This window comes from Uranotaenia lowii, chromosome 3, assembly GCF_029784155.1.
Source record: "Uranotaenia lowii strain MFRU-FL chromosome 3, ASM2978415v1, whole genome shotgun sequence".
NCBI classification, from domain to species: Eukaryota; Metazoa; Arthropoda; class Insecta; order Diptera; family Culicidae; genus Uranotaenia; species Uranotaenia lowii.
Genome location: NC_073693.1, coordinates 104024418 through 104049746, shown reverse-complemented (window position 1 = coordinate 104049746; position 25329 = coordinate 104024418). Strand labels below are relative to the sequence as shown.

Here is a 25329-nt window from a genome sequence, read left to right as displayed (position 1 = left end):
TTTTTAATTTGGGACGTATGATGAGTTTTTTGTGTTTGAGTGAATTCTGGTTTTTGCGACGTTTTGCACTGCACGGAATTATCGTGCAAAACAAAGGTCGCAAAACAACAGTTCGGCGTGTTGGTTCTTGCAACACTAGACATTCTTTATTCATTTCTGCATCGTATAGAGAAATTTTAGATAATCTTTAGTGAATTTTAAAATTCTATAATTAAAAATGCGTTTCTTAGCTTCAACAGTGATTTTCTCGAAACACATCAGGTGGCTCATACGACCTAATCAAAATAAACTCTAGAAATATTCTTTGCTCCATTGCATTGGTGGCTCCAGAGAGTTAAATGGTACATGGTAAATAATTTTACTCATTTAAATAGTTAAAGTATGAACATTTCCATTTTTGCTTTGTATCAAAAATAATCTTAAAAAATTACAATACAACGTGAAATATTTTTTCCAACGAAGTTATTTAAAACTATGAAATTGTACATATTTTGAGATTATAGATAAATAGATGAAGAAACAACTGCCTAGAGCCGATATCTCTATTGTGTGCAGGGTCAAATCTGTTCGATATAACTCTTCAGTTCACAGCCTTTAAACATGTAAACAAACCTTTGCTTGCATTCACACAAAAAAAAAGTTCACCCATTTTAGAGTAAACGAGTTGCTAATGACTTTTCGATACAGTTTTTAGTTGACTGATTCTTTTCATACTTTCAGACAATTTACTTAGAACTATTGGTGATCTTTTGGTATTTTTACATACATTAGGCCAAACTCTACCAAAAAATTTGTAAAACATCTGAATGTAGCTTCTTCTAAACACAAACCAGTTTTTTAGTCATCTCTTCCCCAAAATTGACCTCTTTGGGATGCTCACTGAGTGCCTGCTTCGAAATTCCACAGTCTCCAGGGGTCTTGGGAGAATTTTCACTGTGTTTTCGGATACAAACGTGACTTTTTTGGCTTTTTATCACTCCAGGGCTTCCTTTGAATAGTGGAACGATTGAAAATAGGTTGAAATGGTGCAGAAGGCCCCCTACTGCTTAGTTTGGACTTCAAACTTTAGGTGGGGATTACTAAAATTGTCATTAAACCGCATCGAAAAATTATTTTTAAGTTTTTTTTCGCTAAATGATTAAAAAGATGCTGTTCTAACATTCCGGAATGATGACAGCTGCTTGACATGTGCGTGGCATTCGCTATATCTAAGAGAAGCTAAAAACCAATTTAAACGAGAAAATCGTCCATCTCTTTCGAAGTCTCAGAAAACTTAGTTTCATATAGTTTTTCAGTCTGAGAAAAAAATATTATATAGCTTGAGCTTGAGCTTAGATAAACCGTACATTTCAGTAGTTGCTACTCCGTGATTGACAAGAACCTTCCAAATTGTACATTGATCCAAATAAATGGGGCTTGGGATTAGCTTACCATTTTCTGTGTACACGTTTCGAAGGTTCCTTATCTTATATGGTCAATAACGGCGCCGGCCACGTCCTCACGGTTCATCGGGGAAAGGGAAGGATTGTTAGCTCGACTTCCGTTGCTACTAGAGACCGAATACACCTCTAAATCTCCACGGTCGTCACAGGAAGGGTGGTTTGTTAGTGGGGAAGGTAAATAAGATCTGGATTCCCTTTGGGAAGGGATGTGATCAAAGCAAAGTTAAATATTCAATGATCGTCACGTCGCACATTATCGATTACTTCGCGTTTTTTATTTAGTGCAAATATGTCCTAACGTGGCATTGTCATACACTGAAATGTACTTAGCACCGTTGCAACTCACCGAATTTTACCGCGCGCTTAAGACGAGAAGAGTAAAGCGTCCTAACGTAGCACTGTTAGTACAATGCACTTGGCACAAGTGTAACTCACCGAATTTTATCGCGCGCTTAGAACGAGAAGAGCAAAACGAAGTATTGTCATACACGTACAATGCATGTAGCACCGGTGCAACTCACCGAAGATTATCGCGCGCTTAAAATGGAAGAGCAAAAAACGGCCTAACGTGGCATTGTCATACACGTACAATGCACAATTTTATCGCGCGCTTAAAATGAGAAGAGCAAGAATGACCAAACGAAAAACGTTCTAACGCATTGTGCAAACGGGGAAAAAAAATTTAACTAAAGCTTGATTGCAAATTTAATTTTAGTGTGCGTAACATGAATTTAATAAAGCATAGGGTGTCTGAACACACACACACTCGTAAATATCGCTTAAAGTATTTATTTTATTATAATATTTAAAAAAAAAAAGGGAAGTGTATACTCAGCTTAGCTCGTTGATATCGTGTTAAAATCAGTCACAATTTTTTTTCCAAAAATCCATTCGGGCCCACTGTCATCAGGCTAGCCACATGAAATGTTGCATGCAATAAAATAACGCCCGTATCGTTACTGTCTCACTTATATAGCAAAACTTTAACCATAACGCTAACGATAGCCGTGATTCGACCCGATAAAGCGCCATCTCTACTTATTTTTCGCATATGTCTGAAACCTGTCAAAACCGCGTCATCACAATTGCAAATCGCACGAACTTAAAACACAATTTTCTCCTAAAATATCGAATGATTCTTATAAACACTTCACTAAAAGTAATTCTTTACACTTTGTTTAACGATCGCACGGAAAGTTTAAAATTTTACACGCTTAAAACTTCTAAAAATAAGGTTTCTAAATTCCTTCGGAACGATTCGCGTTTATCTGATAAGCAGTGCTACCAGCTCCCTCTCTGAGAAAAAAAAAATATTATATATAGCCTTAAATCTTAATTGAACAAAGATGCTGGATTGATAATTAAAAAAATATCCGAAGTTGGTTAAAAATGATGAAAGCAAAACTTGCCTGAAATATTTTGCTTGGTGATTCAAATATTTTTCATGAATATGGTTTTTTGCCGGACAGCGCCCTAAAAAAACTGAAAAAAACCACCTTGAATTAATTATAAAGCTACAAACCAAACGGTGTAACGTTGAAATTTTTATAAACATTAAATCTGCTGGATTTTTGTGCAATCAAAACATTACCCGAACTATCTTAAACTAGGAGTTTGAAAACAGCAATTTTCTCTTAGTTTTTTTTTTATATATACAGTAGTTTTTCGATTTTATCACTGCTCGATTTTTTCAATAAATACTCGCCAAATTAACGCTCGATTTTATCACGCTTTTTCGGAAATTATTCAAGAACCATTTCCAGGATATAAATTTTCTTTCAAAAGGGTAGAGCGTCGTTGTTCATGATATTTTTCATGGTTTATGCTATATTCTATTCTATTTTGTTTATTTATAGATGATTTTACCAGCATGGATATTTATGTTATGGTATAAAAGAATCCAATAATATGAAAATGTCATTGAACTGATTACTTTAGCTTTAAAGTTTTAAAAATCGTCATTTAAATTTTAAAAACATTTGTAACGTCACGCAAATGCTAGCTGCTCTTAAGGGGGGGGGGGGGTAGGGTCTAACGGCTATAAAAAAACACCATTTTCACGATTTTTTTCTAGAGCAATCGTTCAAACAAACGTTTTCAAATTTTTTGCATTATACAAAGCATCATTGAAAGAACATTTAGTAATTTTTTCGTAGAAAAATATTGAAAAATGAGCCGGTGACGGAGCACTTTCGAGGATGCCTTTTAGAAAACAGGATTTGCGGTGGACACTGTATCTCAGCACAGAATCATCTGAAGTCAAAAAATCAGAGCAAAATATTTTTAATAGATGTTTTTCTAGACCCCAACGTTTTTATTTAACTTAAAAATTTTTTTATGAAATTTTTGTGGCTGTTTAAAGAAAAAAATACGATTTTTCACGAAAAAATCCGCCATTTTTACTCTGTAAAATCTCCCCAAAGTAAAAAAAAAACAAAAAAGAAAAACGTTGGGGTCTGGTATTTTGTATGTAGAAAATATGTTCCAAATTTGAAAAGAATCGGATAAGTAGTTTCCAAATGACGATGTCCACGGACTTTAAAAATGTGCTTTCGAGAAAAACGCGTTTGAAGTTTCTGCTCTTGCTTTCTTGCAGTATTAGATAGGAGGAGATAAAGGCCTATAATTTCTACAGTTTTGCTTCAATTGACTTGAAAATTTGACACAACATTCTTGAAATGTTTTACAATAAGAAAATAGAAAAATAAAAAAATCGATTTTTTGAAAGTGTTAGACCCTACCCCCCCCCCCCCCCCCCTTAAAGAGTAAACTTTTTTGGTTATGCGAATCATGTTGGTGAATTTCAGCGTTATGAAAAGAGATAAGTGTCTCTGACTTCTTTTTTTTAATTTGTGGCGTGTGCAATAGACTTAGTCGATTTGGGGTCATTTTTTAATTTCTCAAACCCTGGGGTCTCAAAATCTTCGTTTTGGTCCAAAACTCATCCATGATTTTTTGCAGAATTTTTAAGTAACGTTTAAATGAGTATATTTGAACTTTTAGGTTTGTATGGGAAAATTGAGTATTTTGTACTGAAAAATCAACATCATTTTTGTTCCTTCTGTGGAACCAAGCCTGCTAATGGTTTTTGTGCCAATTTATAAATTCCTTCAAAGAAATTTTCCGCTGAACAACTTTGTCGAATATCATAACTTCGTATCTTTTTAGACAAAAAAGTTATTGGCTGTTTAACAGGTGTATGTCTTTTTGGATTGATAAACCATGAATTCAATTGACACCACTGCACTGCTTGTGCCCCACGAAGTATGGCATGAAAAGTGGTCTTGCAATACTTCGCTAGGCACCCAGCAGTGGTGTCAATTGAATTTCATGTTTATCAATGCCAAAAGACATATCCCTGTTAAACAGCTAATAACTTTTTTGTCTAATAAGATACGAATTTACGGTCTTCGACAAAGTTGTTCAGCGGAAAATTTCCTTTGAAGAATTTATAAATTGGCACAAAACTTAAAAATTCTGCAAAAAATCATGTATGAGTTTTGGACCAAAACGAAGCTTTTGAGACCCCAGGGTTTGAGAAATTCAAAAATGACCCCAAATCGACTCAGTCTAGTGTGCAATCCCGATTGGGCAGCCTTTAGTATTCTCTGAATGGATAATTTTGGATTATCAAAATGAAATTCTGCTAGTTTTGCCTTAAAATTTGTTAAAAGGACTAAAATTTCTGGATTTTCTACATATGAAAAAGATAGGATTATCTGCCCATAAAGCAAAATTCGAGAAACACACTTGAATAGTCCGAGTTGAGCAAATTTCAAAACATTTTTCGAAAAGGTTAACTTTTTAGTAAATCAAAGGTGCGAAGATTAAAATATTGAAATTTTAAATTTGCAGAAAATGTTTAATTGATATAGTTTTCTTTAAATTCTTTTTCAAAATAGTCATAAGAGAAAACAACTGTTTAATTTCCATAAAAAATAAATAATTCACTTTAATAAGATGCACACTATCAAATTGATATTCTACATGGTTTTATTTAAAAAAAAATCTCAAAATTGCTATAGACAAGAATAATTTGAACTGAATTCAATCTTTTGTATTTAGTAAACTATGGAAATTTCTTCTCATGACCCAAATTTATGGATACAAAACGTTTTCACTACTGAAAACATTATAAATTATTGATTAAAGACAACAAAAATACTTTTTTCCAGTTTAATTCTTTGTTTCGTGGTGGTGGTTTTGTGGTAAAATCGAAAAACGACTGCATCGTGTTTGAGTCTATATATTTTATTTATTTTCTACAAAACTGTCTCATTTTAAGTGACTCAAAACATTTTCCAACATTCTTTGCATGTAACAGCTCTGTCTGAAAAGATATTTTTAAGAAACTAAAAATTTTGTTTTTCCTAATTGAACCCTGCTAACCTTTTATGGTTAAATAGCTTCTACGATGTTGATGTAACTTATTGTAACTTTTTGTAACTTATTACAATTTAGAAACTTCCTGAAGGCTTGACAGCTCTAAAATTAAAATTACAAAAATAATTTTTCTATTTCACTACTAGAGATCACTTTTTTCAAAAGCTTATTTTAAAGTACTTTTATGGGAGATAGGGGCATAATAACCACCTTAAGAAGGACGCTAATGTAACTTTAGAAAACAGCTGTAATTTGTGAATTACTTCGAACGTTTAAAAATGCACTTTAAATTTTTTTTTGCCAAAAGCTGAAATCAGTCAGTTGACTTGTTTCATCTGACGATTTGGCCTATTGGTTCGAGAGATAGTCAGAAGACTTGATTTCGAGTCCTGGTCGAGGTAATTTTTTTTTGTCATTTACCATTCATGATTAGATTGTCCGTGTCCGAAAAATTCGGAAATTCCCGATTCCCGGGAATTATAGTTTCATTCCCGGGAATTCCCGAAATGTATGAAATTATTTCTCTGGAAAAGACTGATAGCCTTCGGAACCATTTTTATTGTTCTTTTTGAAAATGAAGTCATTTAAATCTCATTGAAAATATGCCAATTCCTGTGGCAGTGGATATTATGCAGCTATTTGGTGCAATTTTTTTTATACAAATAGCCTTAAATGTATAAAAAATCGCGCAGCAGGTAGGCAGATTGTGTTTTCTCGAAAGCAACATTTATGCTCTTGTTTCTGTCTGGCTTTGAAAGCCAGATATATTTCAAAACTTCAAAATGACCAAGACATCGTTTTTTTTTCATATAAATAAGAACTATGGAAAGTATTTAGAAAAACGAAAAATAGTTGGATAAATCAAACAAATAAAAACATAATGTTTTAAACTAACAAATAATTGCATGAATTAATTCTTTATTTGACCTGTTCAGGTTATATTATAGTTTGCTTGACTGTTTTTAATTTATCATTATTGGAAACGGTTTGATTTATTTGATAAAAAATACGTAATGTACTCTTCATAATATTTTTTTTTTTATTAAAAGTACATTTTGAATATATTAAAAGCTTGTATGGAGAGAAGGTTCGATAAGCTATATTTCATATATTTTACATATTTTTGGATATTTCGGGAAACAGGCCATCAGATTTCCCGAATCCCGGGAACGAGAAAATGGCCGGGAAAAGGACACTCTATTCATGATCGTCGCATTTTTCACTAAACGGTGAGTCATAGATCAATCAAACAAAACAATAACAAAATAATGTATGTCTGTTTGTAGAATTCAAACAATTCACACACACATTTTTGATTACTTCTCCGACACAATGGCTTAATCGTCAGAAGTAAACTAGTCATGATGTTGTAGCTCTATAATTCAGTTCAGATAACTCACTGCTAGATTATACGGCAGAAAATGCTCATCGTACCCCGATCAATGGTGATCTGTTCGCCCCTATTCAACAAGTTAAAGTAAAAACGCGTTTTAAAATTAACTATAGCAAAAAATAAAATAAATTAATGTTCATAAAAAATGAGAAAAAATGTGTACATCATGTTGCAGTGAGTATATCAAGATGATCTACGATCATATGAGATTATTTTCCGGTGCTCAGGATTATAATATTTTTGTCACTTGAGAACCTAGTTGGTTTTTTTAAATATTTATGTAAGATGACGAGGAGATTTCTTTTTTGCTGAAAAATTTATACTTTTGGAAGTACGAAACTAATCCTCATAAAAATTTGTTTTAGAAAATACGTACTTTTGTAGAAAAGAGGAGTGCTTACTATGCCCTGGGTGCTCCTTATACCCTTATCTCCCCTACTTTTTACTCTCAGAAGTTAAATTTTTTCCAACGAAAATTTTATTTTTTCCCCATTTTGGATAATTTGCCCAGGTTCCCCGACCGCTGGCCTAGATAGAGCCTTTATTTTCAATTGTGTGCAGAGTAGAATCTTTTCGATAATTTTTCAGTCCACCTTTCTTTAGTAAAATATTTTACTAAATTATACCATCATCTCTAGATTTCATAATAAAAAAAAAGAATGATCTATTTGACATTGCATTGTAAATTGTTTCCAACAACAGCCAAAGTGAACCAATTATGAACGACTTTTCTTACATTGAAATGCGTTAGAACTTTAAAAACCAGTTAACTCTATGGAGCCACCATCTAGATATCTGTACCAATAACTTTGATACACAAGTATAGGCATCCCTGATATATTGTCACAATCCTCACACAATAGACTCAGTCGATTTTGGGTCATTTTGAATTTCTCAAATCCTGGGGTCTAAAAAGCTTTGTTTTGGTTTCTTTGCCAAATTTTTAAGTAACGTTTACATGAGCAAATTTGAACTTTTAGGTTTGTATGGGAAAATTGAATATTTTGTATTGAAAAATCAACATCATTTTGGTTTCTTCTGTGGAACCGAGCCTGCTGACGGTTTTTGAGCCAATTCATAAATTCGCTAAAGGAAATTTTCCGGTGAACAACTTTGTCGGAAATCTTAACTTCGTATCTTATTAGGCAAAAAAGTTATGAGCTAATTAACAGGGGTATTACTTTTGGCATTGAAAAAAAAAAATAAAATAAATACAATTGACATCACTGCATGTGCCTCGTGAAGTAGTCAAATAGAGGATATAATTTTTTTTGTTAAAGATCATGTTACTGGTTTTCTGGTCTTTGAGATTGTATCTAAAATTTTAAACTATCCCTTGTATATATAATTATTTTTTTTATTATTTATTTTAATGTTTTTGGCGTTCCTTCTGTCAGATTCAGTATTTCATAGTAATACGTTGTCAATAAAATGCACTAAACTCGTCGATAAATCAGTCTACTGCCGGCTAGCGTGTTACTAATCGCCTCCAAATTAGTCAAACCAATAAAATATTGAGTTGCACATCTCTTAAACACACATCCCGATCTGCCTTTTAAGGGGGTGTGGGATCGCCAATCTCGGGTCCCATAAAGATTGATTCCTTACCTCCTGGGCCGTACTGCTGCTGCTGCTGCTGTTGGTGGCGGCCATCGCAGAAGATGACCCGGACACACCCAGCGCCGAGGAAGCGCCGCCGCCGGTGGCCAACGATGAGGAGGATGATGCATTGCTACCACCCCCAGCCGCACCGAATAGACTGTGGCCGATGCCGCCGCGTGCCGGAGGCGTGGGCGATCCCCCGATGGCTGACGGCGTTGCGGCCGAGCCACTTGAATCGGCCAGGTCCGACATCTGAAACGTAAAAAGAAGGTAGAAAGGTAGGGGAATGAAACTCATTCAGTCGTCAATGGGGTTTATCTACTAAAGCAATACGGGAAGATTAGCGGACTTAACAACGCACACGTTGTTGCTGCCGTATGATGAGAGTTAATTAAAATGCAATTTCAATCTGAGATTCAAGTGCGATGTTGGAAATGCAAATATGGAACGTGGGGAGCGGTGAGTGAATTTAATGAAGCGCGTTGGTTAAGCACGAGGATATGGCTAGACACCCTAGTGAGTAGTAAATAAACAAGGGGTGTCGTCGAGGTTTTAATCTGTGATTCGATGCTGGTGATATAAATCATCGAGGCATTATCACTGTTGGAAGCGTGACAGATAGCGATCGACTGAGTCTACTATTGTGTGGTGGTTGCTACAACTCTATCAGTATCAACCACTGCAAGGTAGTAGGCCCGTGAGGAACAAAACGATGAAATGTGATGAAAAGTTTTCAAATTAAAATTACCCTCCCGCTCATTTTCAACATCTTTCACCTTATTCTAATCTTCTATCCGTCTATATTCTTTCAATTCTTAAATATTCTTTCTCAAAGAATATACAATTTCACCGATATAGCCGATAAAATAATTTCATTAAACAAATTTACGGTGATTAACTCTTCATTTCTAAAATAATTATAGAAATATTTTTCATTTTCAAATACTCTTCCATGCCAAATTTGATTCCATTTGCTCGATTTGTTTTTGATTTATGTAAAGAAATGTAAAAGAGCTCTTCTTCCTCTTTTCTATTTCCCTACTGGAGGGAGGAGTCTGATTTATTGAGACAAACATAACATATTTTTCGTACCCAGATGCCCTCCGATGCCAAGATTGGAACCATTTGCTTGATCGGTTCTCGAATTATGGAAACATATGTCTTTTGGTTGGGAGCCTCCCTCACTCTTCCTGTGAGTGGGAGGGTTCTCAAACCATAATAGGAACCTCCCCCGGTCTCAAATGCTCCCACCTGCCAAGTTTCACGCAAATCGGTTCAGTAGTTTGGGGGCTTTGGAAGCCTAGGAAGGTTCCTATTATAGTTTGAGACCCTTCCCCCTCCCTAGGAGAGAGGGTGTCTAATAGATAAAAGAAACATGTTCGAATATATCGACAACTAATCCAGCAAATTGAACCAAATTTGGCATGAGTGGGTATTTGGGTAGGAAAAATATTTCAAGGATGCTTTGAGACCTCCCACGTCTTTCGCTTTGGAAATAGAAAGAGGGAGGAGAGCTTACATACAATTTTTTGCACAATTTCGAGGTCAAACCAAGCAAATGGAACCAAATTTAACATAGGTGGTTATTTGAGTACGAGAAATGTTTCGATGATTATTTGGGACTCTATTATTTCCTTCCGTTTAAGATATAAGAAGGGGGAAGGGGTCTCCTATACAATTTTTTTTTTCATAATTTGGATTAGGGAGACATATAAGTATAAGAAATGTTTTAAAGATGTTTTGAAATCCACTGGAGGGATAATGACCAAGTGGAGCGTGATCTAGCGAACGTGGGGTGCCCGAGAAATTGGAGAACGGTTGCCATGGACCGAGTGAATTATAGGAATTATGTCAGGTCAAGTTATGTCGTGAGACGGTATACTAAAGGGTGATACGGTAAAAATTTGGTCAATATCAACTTGACGTATTTCTTTCAATTTTGCATTCAAAAAACCTGAACACCCCTCATTTTAAAGGTGTGTGTGTGTGTGTGTAAAATGTTGCTCCTATTTTGATTTTGGATTCTTTCTTCAGTTGTCAAAATGCCGTCCAAGGAAGAAGAGCAGCGTATCAAAATTTTGCTCGCGCATTGCGAAAATCCGAGCTACTCGCACGCAAAGCTGGCAAAATCGCTAAAAGTTGCCAAATCGACCGTTACAAATGTAATTCAAGTGTTTGGGGAACGTTTGTCAACAGCCAGGAAGTCTGGATCGGGGGGGAAACGAAAACCGGAAGCCGCTGAGACGACAAAGAGAGTTGCTGGTAGTTTCAAGCGAAACCCTAACCTCTCTCTCCGAGATGCCGTAAATAAGCTGGGTGTATCGTCAACAACCGTGCATCGAGCCAAAAAACGAGCCAGACTATCGACTTACAAGAAGGTAGTGACTCCAAATCGCGATAATAAACAAAATACGACGGTCAAAGCGCGATCCCGGAGGCTGTACACGACGATGCTGACGAAGTTTGACAGCGTGGTAATGGACGACGAAACCTACGTCAAAGCCGACCACAAGCAGCTTCCGGGACAGGAGTTTTATACGACAAAAGGAAGGGGAAAGGTAGCAGATATTTTCAAGCACATGAAATTGTCAAAGGTCGCGAAGAAATATCTGGTTTGGCAAGCCATTTGTACCTGTGGCTTGAAAAGCAGCATTTTCATAGCTTCCGGGACTGTCAACCAAGAAATTTTCGTGAAAGAGTGTTTGAATAAACGTCTACTGCCTTTCCTGAAGAAACACGGTTGTTCCGTACTGTTTTGGCCGGATTTGGCATCTTGCCATTACGGTAAAATAGCCATGGAGTGGTACGCCGCCAACAACGTGCAGGTGGTTCCCAAGGACAAGAACCCTCCCAACACGCCAGAGCTCCGCCCAATTGAGAAATACTGGGCTATTGTCAAGCGGAACCTAAAGAAGACAAAAAAAAATGCTAAGGACGAGCAGCAGTTCAAGGCAAACTGGCTTTCTGCGACTGAAGGTGGACAAGGTGGCTGTACAAAATCTGATGGCAAGGGTTAAGCGTAAGGCCCGGCAATTCGGATTTGGAAAAGCGGAAGCCTAACTGAATATTTTTCCTGAATTTTCTACTAATTAAACTTGAAAAAGAAATTTAATTTGATTTAAAAAAAAAACGATTTCACCGATTTACGCGCGTTTTCCCTTGACCAAATTTTGACCGTATCACCCTTTAGATGAATCTCAAGTTAAAATCGGAGGTCAATTTATTTCTAGGAAATAGGAAATGAGGATAATACAACATTTGATAAAAAATTTTCTATTGCCGCATACACATAAAAACTTCTGATGTTTGCCCAACAGGCCTCTTTTATCGTATACTTGTGTAGCAAGAGTCATATACTTCAAATTTTTAAATTTACAGCGTTTCAAAGCTGTCTTTTAAAAACTGAAAGAAGCAGCTGATTTCAAGATAAGATTTCACTTATGCGATAATATAAATTTTACCGTGCTAAACGGCGCGATGGAAATTTATTTGTTGCTTCCAAAACATAAGAACAGTTTCTGAGTGGCACAGTTGAGGAAAATCAGTAGCTTGTTGAAATCCAGCCAGCTTTATCACTAAAAGTAGTCATTTTTTATTCGAAAAGTTATAAATTTTTAGTCTGGTATTACATTAACTTGCTTTTCTAATTCCCACCAATATAAAGCAGCATAAACTAGATGCAAAACTTACAAAGTTTTCACCTTCATCGTGTTATGAAATGTCACGATACAATGATATGACGAATCAGAAAATAAGAGATATTTAGCCAAGATTGTTTCAGCTTAAAACGAAACAGTCCGAAATCCGCATCCGATTCATCCGAAAGCCATTAGTCATTGAAACTATTTTTACGCCCACCACACCACCACCTTGCAAAACCACTTGATTGACGAAAGTTCGTGAGTTCAGAGCTTTATTTCACCGACCGGCTTGGTGGCTACTTTCAGTTGGCTTCAATTGAGTTGAGGGAGAGGAGCCTTCAGTAGTTGTGCTGCTGGCAGATGATGAATCATGCGAAATCATTCCACAACAAAAATAACAACCTGTGGATGGACGGTTTTTTTTTTGCGAGGATGCTGCTGCTACTTCTGCTTACTTGTTGGGTAAATAAGAAAAAATCCCATCACCCAAAAGATGAATTTCATCGTCCGCTTCGGTTTATCCAAGTCATATGCGCTTCTTGATGAGCGAGACTTTCCGATGCTTAGGAATTCCGCTAATGGAATCTTGCGAAGATTGTTCTGCGAATGGATTAGGTACCGGAATGTGACTCTCGGTTTGTGTATCTCTCGTCTCGATTAGGGTTAATAAATTATTATTAGATGCAGTTTTTGTGGGTGGAAACGTTGAAGTGCTTTGTAAACACTTAGTTACACTAAGGTTTTTTTACGCGATATGAAATCCGTCGTTAACGTACAGGACTTGGAATATTTTCGCTGTAGAAGAATCGTGTTAATGGCAAACAACTGTTTAAAAAGAAACCGTTTTAGACAAACTGAACAAAATCACACCGCGTAAAAAAACCTTAGTGTAATGTTATTTTGTTCCTTGACGTCGTCTAAGCGATCATTTTATTTTATTGAATAGCCATGTAGTTTGTATCTAGTCAATCGGAACTGTACATGTCATTTACCGATATGTAATAGGGTTATGTTTCTCATTAACGGAAGAGATAAAATCTTTCCGCGATGTGAAATACTAAATCAGTCGCATTCTTCCTGGAATCACCAATCCGGCAAAATAAACATATCTGGGACGCGGTCCAACTAGACCGATACTTTCTGGAACATTATCTGCTTCGTTAGGAAGCCAGTAGTCAAACGATTTCCAACCCATTAAGTATTGCGTCGCAAGTCAGTCGGGGAGGCAAATTCTCAATCCGCTCTACCGATGAACGGTAGAGGTTGGCGATTTCCCCTTGGTCTTCGTCCACCCCGTTTTGACACAATGTTGATGCAACGATTTCATTCATCAATCTTTTCCTTATCAAGTCGCAGTGCTGTTGTCTAGTCGACTAGACGTTCTAAGCAAGTCAAGTTGCTCAACCCGGGCGCAACAATTTGCTAATGAAAGAAAGTTTTTCGAAAACATTTCGCGTTATCAGTTTTAGGATTATAAGGCTGCATTTGGCCGGTTTAAAATTTGTCTATAGTATGGGGGAGACCTTCTCCTATCAGATGCGCTTTTCAATTCCATAACATTTAAAAATTTTATGGACTACGATTTTTTCGATTAAATTCCATAAATTAGTACTAGGTATGTGCTCGTAAACAAGATTGATCACACAAAACATTATGCATAAAAATTTTTTTTTTGTTTCGGTGGACCAAATGTCACCAAATCAACCACTAGCTTACTGAACATCAGTAATCAGTAATCTCTTACTGAAATCGCTATAAGTTCTATAATTTTTTTTTATTTTCAGATATGATGTTATATGTATATACGTAATAAAATAAATCATGAACCAACCAGGAAAGTGAAAGAACATAACAGATTTACTTTGAAACACGAAAAATTGAAATGATGAAAATGATGTGTTAATGTTTTGATGTTTTGATATAAAAAAAGCCTTATGGGATATGTAAAAAAAATCAGAAGAGGAGAGGGGGCATCGTGGGCCATGGTTTAACGTGGGCCACCTCAATATCTCAGAAGTGTGTTAAGATAAAAATATACATCCAACTGTCATCATTTTTGCTCTGTATAAGCATATTTTTCACAGAACTCGACTTAATCTCGATCAGAATGTCATGCTGATCATAACTTACAACGTAATCATGCTGTGTTTAGCGTGAAATTGAAAAAAAACTTAAAAAAAGTGGTTAAAGTCCGCGAAATTGGAACTTTAAATTCACTATCAAATTCAGATGCTGTGAAATTTCATATTTATTACTAGTTTATCCTTTGTTTTACATAGATTAAAAAGAAAAATTTGAAATTCATTTCAGAGAAACTCATATTAAAATATCAAGCAACATAGAGGGACATATTTACTGAACTAGGTAGCAGCATTTTTAGTGTTTCTGTAAATTATACGAAAACCAAATGATTCCAGTAAAATTAACTATTGGAGTGCATTTCGAATGTGATTTTTTCTTGAAAAATACTGTTTTAGAAAAGTACACTCAAAATTCAGCCCTGACATCTATCATGAGTTCCCAATGCTTCAAAATTAGCTTCGTTCAATCGTAGGTAGAAACTGCTTTCTACCAATTTCTACCAACAAGTAGAAGTTCAATGCACCAATGTTTTGGTCGTTACTAGTCAGGTCGTTGTTCAATGAAGCAAGTTGAAATCGATCGAAACTAGTTTTTGAAGGTTTTGAAGGTTTTGAACAACAAGACCAGCTGGATTTTCATCTTTCAACCATTGTTCCCAATCGATTCCACCATAATACAAACACTAGTTGTGACGCGTTTTTCAGTTATTGACAAAATAGAACTGAATCAATGCAATCGAAATATTCCCATTAATTCAACCACGATATAAGAAAAATTCAGATACCGGTATTTCGATAGCAACTTTCTGACTTCTTCAGTGAGCGTTTTCGATCAATCGAAAGTAACTATCAAATACCGGTATTTAAACTTTTCCTATACCATTGTTTTTTTTGATTTTTTTTAAGATCATGACCACAAAAAATGTAAAAAAAGTGGTGTAAACTCCGTACTTTTCTATCGATAAACATTCAAAATTGTTGAGGTCACCCCAGATAAATTTTGAAAAGAGGATTGAAAGTTGGCGATTTTTAGATAGTCAAAGACACAGAATCTTTGACGAATTTTCAAAGGTAGCTGTTTTTCGAACTTTTGATCAATTTGCAAATTCTCAGATTTTCTTGAATTAAAATACAACTTTGCCCTGGATTTAGCGTATATTAACGTAGATTTCCACAATTAATTTATATTCAGGAGAAAGCCAAAAATATGATAAATATAAAACTAAAAGTAATTCAAGAAAATTTTCGCGAATGCTTGCGTTTTTGTCTGCTTTTCACCCGTCAGTATCGAAATTAGAAAAAGTTAGGTAGGTTCAACGTTTGGTTTGAAAATCAGCTGTCAATGAAAATTCGTCAAACATCCTTTTTTTAGTATTTTGACAATCTAAAAATGCAAAAATGTGCTAAATTACGTCAACTTTTCAATACTCTTTTCAAAATTTATCTGGAGTGACTTAAATAATTTTTAACGATTCACTGATTAAACAGTACAGTTTCACACCTTTTTTTTACATTTTCTGTGGTCATGTTCCCAAACAAAAAATCAGAGAACTGTATACTTATGTGCAACGTATAGTTTCTAACTTCAGCTTTCTTGGACACTAAGTGGATTTTTTTTTTTACATTTCGTAGCTGGTCTACAATCTGTTTTCCGGAGCATGTTTTTCGGATTTTTTTCTTACACTTTGAATAACGGAAAACTGAAGTGAAATAATGTCTGAGAAAGGTATTTGAGTTACATTACGAAGTTTCCAAAACTATTAATTTCATAAAAATCGATCGGGAATAAAAGCGGTTTTAGTCCACTACAGGGATTGACACTCCAGGGACTGTAACGGGTAAAAATTTCAGGGCCGGATGAGGGTTAAAGAGTAACTTTCGATTGCTTTGATTCAGTAGAATTATTCAACCAAGTAGGCTCACAACACATATAAGAGATAAAATAGGATTTTTCACGTTCATTTTGACGGGAAGGGAAAACCAGGCTTTATGCACAATGGCCGCACGCAGAGAAAACTAGGCTTTTGAAACAAAACATAACTGTTTTTGTTTTTTCAAAATATTCGTTTTGTTCAACCAAACAAATAAAAATTGTTTTTTTTAATAGAAAGAATTCTTTGAACTAAATATTTTGTACTTTGATTATAAACAAATTCTGAATGGTTGAATTGCTTATTTCTTTTGAAACAAAGTAAATTTTGTTTTAACCTAAGAAGTTTCCTTAACCCTTCATTTCATGATTTTTTATTTTTTCTAAAAAAATCATTTTTTACAGTTGGAAATGATGAGTACATAAAGAAAAAAAATACGATTTTTCACTTTTTCCATACATTAATTGTTGCAAATTTGTTACTTTATGAAACGAAGGATTAACTAAACACTTCAGCCTCTGATTCAAAAGATACCTTGATTTAACTTGTAAGAAGAATAGAAAACCGAAGTTTGATTGGTCTTGTGAAAATGTGGATCAGAGTTAGCTTAATTAGGAGGATTCAGCCGATGAAGTATGGTAAGAGTATGTTAATTAAAAAGAGAATATTGAAGGTTTTCTATAAGTGCTGGCGTTCTTACAGGGCCACGAACGACGGATTTTATTTCAAGTCCCTGGATGCCTCAACCGATGTGAAAGCTGCGCAAGATGACACCGCTCCAAATCAAGCGTTAAGGTGGACGAAAATTAAGACCGGATGAGTCGATTATAGTGAACCGTTTTATTTGTTCGTGAATAAAAATAAATTTAAGATTTTAAATTCTTTATTTTTATTATTTGAAATTCCTTATAGGAATTTCTAAAAAAAACAGAAGATACTTCTTCGAATTGAATAAATGAAAAAATGATTCAATGCATAAATACTTTTAAATCTAAATCTGAATTGAACTGTGGCAAAAGAAAATTTTTTTTAAATCAAATGAAACTGTTTTTTGAATCAAAGCATTGATATTTTGGATCAGATTTTGCGAAAGAAAAATTCTTTGAAACAAAGGAAAATGCATTTGAACAAAATATTTTTTTTTCTCAAAATCTAAGGAAATTTTACTTTGTTTTTGCGAAACTTTGCTTTGAAATAAAAAATCTTTTCATTAATATCTTCGAAGAATCTTGTTTATTTTTTGAAATTCAATTGAAAAATAGAGGAGCTATTCGACGTTTAAATCGGTAAATCTAGATGACGCTCTTTGTATTTCTTGATAAAAACAGTTTATTGGTAGCTCCTACTTAGTTTTTTTTAAACTTTTGAACGAACACTGAGCAGCACTTGGTGTTTTCTTTACTAATTTAAAGCTTGTTTTATCGAACCTTTTAAACATTAGAGAATTGTTCTTGAATAGACTCTATTAAAATTAATAAAATACATATGTTTTTATCGTAAACATTTACAAACGAAAACTTGTTCTGGATGTTTTTTGGTAGAAGTCTTTCTCTAAAAAGTCACTGTGAAAAAAAGATAACAATGATATACAAAATTATTGAAAGAACACCGGAAAAACATAAAAACTGAAATGGCACAAACATTCAACGATGGTAATGCACACAAAAGAGAAACACATAAAAACACGCAAGAGAAACGGTCAAATCAGTCGTACGCAAGTAAGCTTGTGAGTCACGTTTGCGCAAGCATTAGTTGTTGCGGTATTATTTCCTTCGATTCGTAGGCTCGAACGACATGAAGCATATTGAAACTTTACTTTATGAGAGTTTACAACATTTAACAAACCGATTTGAAAAAATCCTTCCGTGCAGTCCTCAATGTACTCCTTCTCATTCTGTTCGGTTATTTTTGCTTTTTTGTTAGGATCGTTGTGCTATCGTTTGTGATTTTGGAAAAGGTTGTTATTGGTACAAACCGTCGAACAGTTCAGCTATCTGGGTTGAAAGATTAGATTGGTTATTTAACGTGCGTGCAGATCCGAAGAACAGTTATTCTTCGGATAGGAAAAAACACCCAAATCTCTACAACAGTCGTTAACACTTGTTGGCACGTTCCTCAGGTGTAATAAAACTTCACCCGAAAATTTCACACCTCAACTACGAACCAACAACACTCGCGGAATGCATTCCTCGGGGGGACTACTTCGTATGACTTTATCAGGGTATTTTCTTTCCTCGATTCTCAACCGTCGATCAACCAACACTCACAACGACAACAGCAAATTACTCACTCGGAGGAGCATGCAAAATATTTGACAAGTAATGAATGTTATTTTTTTGTTGAGGTATTTTCCTGGAATCGGACGCTGCTATCTTATCAGAACTGCGAGAGCGGCGAATTGGCACACACCGGGCCGTTTAAAAGGCAATTATAGGGGGAACCGGGCAGGTTGAATCGACAAATGACCTGTCTTGTGTGAGCAAACGTCTTGCTGGATTTTTGAATTGAAGATTTCCTGCAATTTCGTTGATTCTCGTCAACTCAGTGAGGTGAGAAGGTTTTCAAATATGCTAGATACTTATTAATGCATATAACTTTTCAATGCATTCATTTGAGTTGTTGGGTAGAACTTTTTATTTTCAATTATTTTATTCTGGATTTTTTTAAAACTTTAATGGGTTCATCTGAAAAAAATTGAAATGCTTCTTTTTTTTCCTTTTTTATAGGAATTATGATCATTCTTCCACGAAAAATCCTTCTTTTGTCACTTGGAGTTGAAACATATTGATATCGATGTCTTCACTAACATATTTATATTTAGTTTTACTATTTATGATTGATGAATTGAAAATTATAGATGATTTTGTTTTTTTTTTGCGTACAAACGAATAACAATATAAAAAATGCGATTTTCTACTGTCTTCGGGCAGAACTGAACAAAACTTATTTTGCGTGACAGGTTTTTTAATTGTTCAGTTTTTTTTATGCTCGCTTCTGGTAATTTATTTGCAAGAAAATGTAGTAGGACATCTGGGGACGACATCTGAGCAAAATTGCCGAAAAAAATCTGTGTTTTTGCGAATAAAACCTAAATTTCTGTGATTTAACCCAAAAATTTTATGATTATTTCTAATGATGAAATTAAAAATTCATGACAAATTGGGCCTGTTTTACATTTTACTTAAGAACAATCAATTAATATAACTAATCTTAAGACTCCCATCAACTTTTTTTCATTTCATGGTATGAAAGAAAAAAAATGTTTAGCCATAAGAAATTATAGCCTTTAAAAAACTTTCGAAAATTAAAAAATCTGTGAAATCTGTGGATATTTCCAAAATTCTGTGTTCTTTGACATAGATTCTGGAATGAAAATTTGCTCAAAGTTCTGTGAAATTACAGATTTTTCTGTGATTTCGGCAACCTTGCATTTGAGTCGATGTCTGAGAAAATTCCGCAATGTCCCTTGATTTTTTTTTATTCATGACTCAATTAAAATGAATTGTGATCCGGTAATTAATACTCGGGAAGTGGTTTGGTTTGCCCCCTCCTTCGCCCCCTCTTACTCTTAAAAAACAATATATTTATTGTATATAAGAAAAGTCCCATTTCGTACTACATTTTTTTTTTATTTCAATAAGGCCGGAACGAATTTGAAATTCTTCTTTAGTCACTTGTAGTTGAAACATCACGAGGTTGGAGATTTTAAAAAATTATCTAAATTTTCAATAAACTAGAACAAATTGGACAAATACTTGCATGCAACAAACTTGCAAACAATTTCATTGCACACAATCGAAAAATTAAGTTATTCTAGATCGAAAAAATTGAAAAATTTTGCATACGAAAGATGATACAATTCCCAACTTCAATGGTTTGACTTTCGCTTTCTCTCAAATTTATCAAATTTTCTAATGAAATATCTTAAAGTGCTAAACTTTATTTATTTCCCCCTTTAGGATGTTCGGAAAAATCGAAGGAGTGAGGGTGTGGGAGAATTGAGAAAACCGATAAAACCGGTATAACTGGTATTTTTACAAAATATATCGGATTTATGAAAAAGTTTTATAAAAGTATAATTAATGGTATAAAATGTTCAGGATTTATAACTCAATAGATTGAGCAACATTTTCTACTGAAAAAGATGCTAATGTGCCTTTAATTTTTACCTTAGTCAAAAATATATCACCATTCTCATGATGATCATAATTTTTATTAATTTAACTTTGCTGTAAGGTTGCCGAAATCACAATATAATTTTGTCTCAAACATACTCTGTAACACAGAATAAAAATTAATGAACAAATCTCACCGGTTCAATAAAAGTATTTATACACAAGCAACGAAAAGTCACATATTCACTTGAATGAAGGCTTTGAAAGTTACATATTTGCTGACAAAGAGAATCAACTGCTTAATCCCTTGAGTGAACTTTATGTACTCATTAATGAACTTGAAAGTTGCAAAAGTGATTAATATGTACGTTGTTTGGGACATATTTGGCCATGAGTGAACTATATGCAGGGGTGTTATACTCTTCAAAACAGCACAATGTGTTCTAAAAGCACAATGTGAGCTCAAGCTTTCTAGAACTGCGCGCACGGCGATAGAATATCTATTGCTCGCTCTCTTACTGCGCGCCGATAAACGAATTTTCTGAGAGGTTTCTCACAATGATGAAAAACACAATGAGCTGATCCACTCTGCTCAATGTGCTGCTCAATGTGAACTCTGACTTTATTTGCTAAGCACTCTTCTTCGTTATATTTTTCCTTCTCATCAAAAGAAAATAAAAACGATCATCGTTCATCCAGTCCGGCACGAAGACAAACCGGCTGCTTGCAAGGAAGCAAATAACTCATAAACCAGCAACAGCAACAACACAAACGAAATACGGTCGGGCTCGGCCTGCCGGCTGCCGAGCAGCGATGCCACGAAAATCTGTACCATCAGTGTATTAAATTCTGTTAAATTGGGACACGTATGGACGAAGATCAGACTAACTTATGATACAGATTTTTTTTTGTGGCAACGGTGTTCGGCAGCCGGCAGGCCGAGCTCACCCAAATTTTAGCTGTGTTGTTGCTGTTGCTTGTTTATTGGGAAAGAATTCGCTTTCGTTTGTTGAGTTCAGCGTTGTGGTGGTATACTGGTACACATTGTGCAGCTCAATGAGCTGAGGGCTACCGCTGCGTAGCTCAGTGATTTGCTTCGATGTGGCACATTGATGGACAGCTAGCTCAGGCAGTGCTCGGGTTTGCTCTCTCAATGTGCTATGGAAAAAATGCACATTGAGCTCATTGTGTGAGCAAATGACACCCCTGACTATATGTACTCATTTACTGACTTGAAAGTTGCAAAAGTGATTTATATATACGTTGTAAAATTATAAATATCACCACTTCGAGCTTTATTTATTTATTTACTAGCTGATCCCATACGAACTCCGTTTCGTTTTCAACTTTGAATATTTGTGTGTTGTTTGTATGAAAGACAATTGCTAAGCATTTTCCAGATGCATTTCCGAATTCATTGTTAAGTAATAATTGCAAAAATATTGGACGATCACTTTTTCTGTCGTCTTCTACAAAATTTGACATCGATCGTTGCATAACAACGCAATTATTGCTAAAAAGTTAAACCCCTTTTGGTGGCCTCTTATACAATCTTTGATATCTGAAATCGATTTTCCTCAAAACTCCCGTGTGCAAATTTTTCAAAGCATTTCCATCGCATAATAACGTCAATATTGCTTGAAACAATAAGAAATCAAATAATATGGACGACCCCTTTCGTCAACCCCTGGCAAAACAATCGACATCTGAAATCGATTGCCAGTCCCTGAAAACTACCGTGTGCAAATTTTCATCCCAATCCGATGTATGATAACAAAGATTTTGCAAAAATATTGAAAGGTTAATACGGACGACCCCATTTCCGGCCCCTTACACTGAATTTATTACCTGGAATCAATTGACCTCCCCTCAAAAATCACGTGTACCAATTTTCATCTGAATCCGATCTATAATAACGACAATATCGCATTAACAGTGAATAGTTAATATGGACGACCCCTTTGGCCGACCTCTGATTTTGATAAGGATAAATGAAATCAATTGTTTGTCCCTGATAACTCCCATGTGAAAAGTTTCATCCCAATCCGATTTATAATAACGTCAATTTTATATGGACGACCCCTTTTGCCGGCTCCTTACACTAAATTGGATACCTCAAATCCCTCAAAACTATCGTGTACCAATTTTCATCTGAATACGTTGTATAATAACGTCAATATAGCAAAAATAGCAAACAGTTAATATGAACGATACCCTTTGGCTGACCCCTCACACAAAATTAAACACTTGAAATCAGTTGCTCGTCTTTTAAAACTCTCATGTGCAAATTTTCAACACAATCCGACAAAAAATAACGTCAATATCGCGAAAACAATATTTGTCTTGTATGGACGACCCCCTTCAGAAGGGGTCATCCAAAAATCTGAAAACATTTTTCATCTTTTCTGGTCCTAATGAGCATCTATGCCAAATTTCAGACCTCTAGCTCTTAAGACGGCTGAGTCTATAGAGGACAAACAAACAAACAAACAAACAAACAAACAAACAAACAAACAAACAAACAAACATACAGAAATTGCTTTTCATATATATAGATTAATACTTGCAAAGTAAGACAATTTCTTATAAAGTTTCAGTTAGAACAACCATCTAGGCGTGGTCTTGTGCTAGCGTGTTCGGTTCTCACTACAAAGGTCGAGGTTTGATCCCCGAGCCGGGCAAGTTTTTTTTTCAATAAGTAATTTGGTACATAAGTGACAATTGAGCAATTGAACAATTTGTCGACTTTGGATTCCGGCGCGTGGCACCTTGGCGGAACCATGTACTGAACATAGTAAATAATCAAGAAAAGATGATATAAAATAAACCGATGTCAAGGGTGCAATTGAGATTGAGAGAGAATTTTTTGCTCATTTCACGATTTTTTGGAAGTTGAATAAAAAGGCCGCTGGAAGCCTAATAGAAGATCATTAAGACTTGTTTTGGAACTTGAAAGTATCAATAATAACTTAAATTTTAAGCTGCATAGAACGTAGTATTTCATATCAATGATGGGGCTGAGTAAGCTTTTTTGTACCTGTTTTATTGGACTTGTGATTGCTTGGGTAGTCTTTCATGAAAACGTTATAAAATTTGAAATAGAAAATTTGGTAAAAAATCACCCAATTTGATTAAACAAAATACAGCACATTGATACAATTTTTTTTGTCAAATCACAGAATTACAGATTTTTGTTGTCCAACTTACGAATATTTTTCCCGCAGCCTCTATCACATGCAGATTCTCTTTCATAGAAAAAAATGATTGAAACTTGGTTATTGCTTTGATTGAAAAAAGAAAATGTTGAAAATAAAAACAACAGAGTTCAACACTCACCTGCAAAAATATTAATAAACAATTTTGATTCAAACATACAAATACAGAACCCGTCATTTTTTAGCGACAAACTCTTAAATTTTGTGTTGCCAAATCAACGTTTTTGGAAACTTTTTTAATTTTTATTATTATTTTTAATTACTCAAAATTATAGTAAAATATAAAATAAGCCTTAAATTCATTAAACTAGCTCAATTATATTAGTTTTAAGCAGTAAAAAAAGAATTATTCTTCTTTTAACTGCTTAAAACTAATATAATTGAGCCAATCTAAAAAATAATGATTATGTGTTGTTTAACATTAATTTTGAATAATCAAAAATTTAAAAAAAATAAAAATGCAAAAAACGAACGGCTTAGCACGAATTTTGCCAAAATCGAACGGGGTCTGTATGTGTTTAAATTTTGACTTTGTTGACACATATTCTGTTAAAAAGCAAAGCAGAAAAAAGTTATTTATAACATTTTATAACATTTATAACATTTTTAGTGTTCAATTGGAAAACATTAAAAATGTTATAAATAACAATTTATAACATTTTTAGTGTTGAATGTATATTTCTGGAAAAAATGGCCCCATTTTTGTTCGCTTGGATTGATTTTGATAAAACTAGGCTAAATCCTAGATAATTTTTTTTAAATTTTATCCAAATTTCAATTTTTTCAATGAAAATTTACCATTGTTTTTCAGTTGTTGTACACAGTTGTTGAGACAGTCAAAAGTTCATATTTTTTTCCAAATTTCTAGAACAAAATCTCTGTTTTAATGTTTTTATATTGTAGTCCTATGTTCGAAATGACGAACTACCAGGTTAGATTAAAAGTCACGAAAATTCATATGAGACTGTTATGTGAGTAGGAGCTGTATAAAGTACTTATACATCCGCAACATTGATTTTCTGAATCCTTGTGCCCTGTTTTTTTTCATCCGATGGATCGAGTTCTTGTTGCTTTTTCTAGGTATAACACACCCCTAACATCGATTATCTCAATCTTTTCGTCGACTTTTCGATCCGATAGATCGTAAGATGTTTTCAATAATTTTTAAGAAAAAATATAGTTTTCCAATGATTCTTTTTTGTTTAAGAGTTTGAAATCGAAAAAAAATTATCTCAATGGATTTTTGTTATCGCAATTGATTTTAGTTCTTCATATTTGTTTTGTTTTCTTTCTCCGTGCAAATTTTGGATAAGATTCCTTGTAATCGCTGATTTCAAGTTAAGTGTAAGTTTTAAATCTTATGCTTACAAATTCTGGAGACGTCATGTGGAAATTGAGTACATGTAAAAAATAAATTTCATTACCGAATGACTGGAAATTTAGGATTATTTTAAAAGCATCATTTGCACTTCACATCAAAGAATGTATCATATGTATCTTTGTAGGTTTTTATTAACCTTCAAATTATTCTGAACTACCTACCCTACCCTGTGCAATTTATGTTTTTCAAAAAGAAAGTTTAGAAT

The 25329-nt window shown here is 34.4% G+C and overlaps 1 protein-coding gene across 1 annotated transcript in view; it reads right to left on the bottom strand.

Moving 5' to 3' along the window:
• LOC129752480 (uncharacterized protein DDB_G0271670-like) overlaps window positions 1–25329 on the bottom strand; it is a 130070-nt gene that overhangs the window by 8765 nt on the left and 95976 nt on the right. Inside the window, exon 3 of the mRNA XM_055748254.1 lies at window positions 8827–9072. Coding sequence (XP_055604229.1) covers window positions 8827–9072 — 246 coding nt within the window. The remainder of the gene's footprint in view (window positions 1–8826; window positions 9073–25329) is intronic.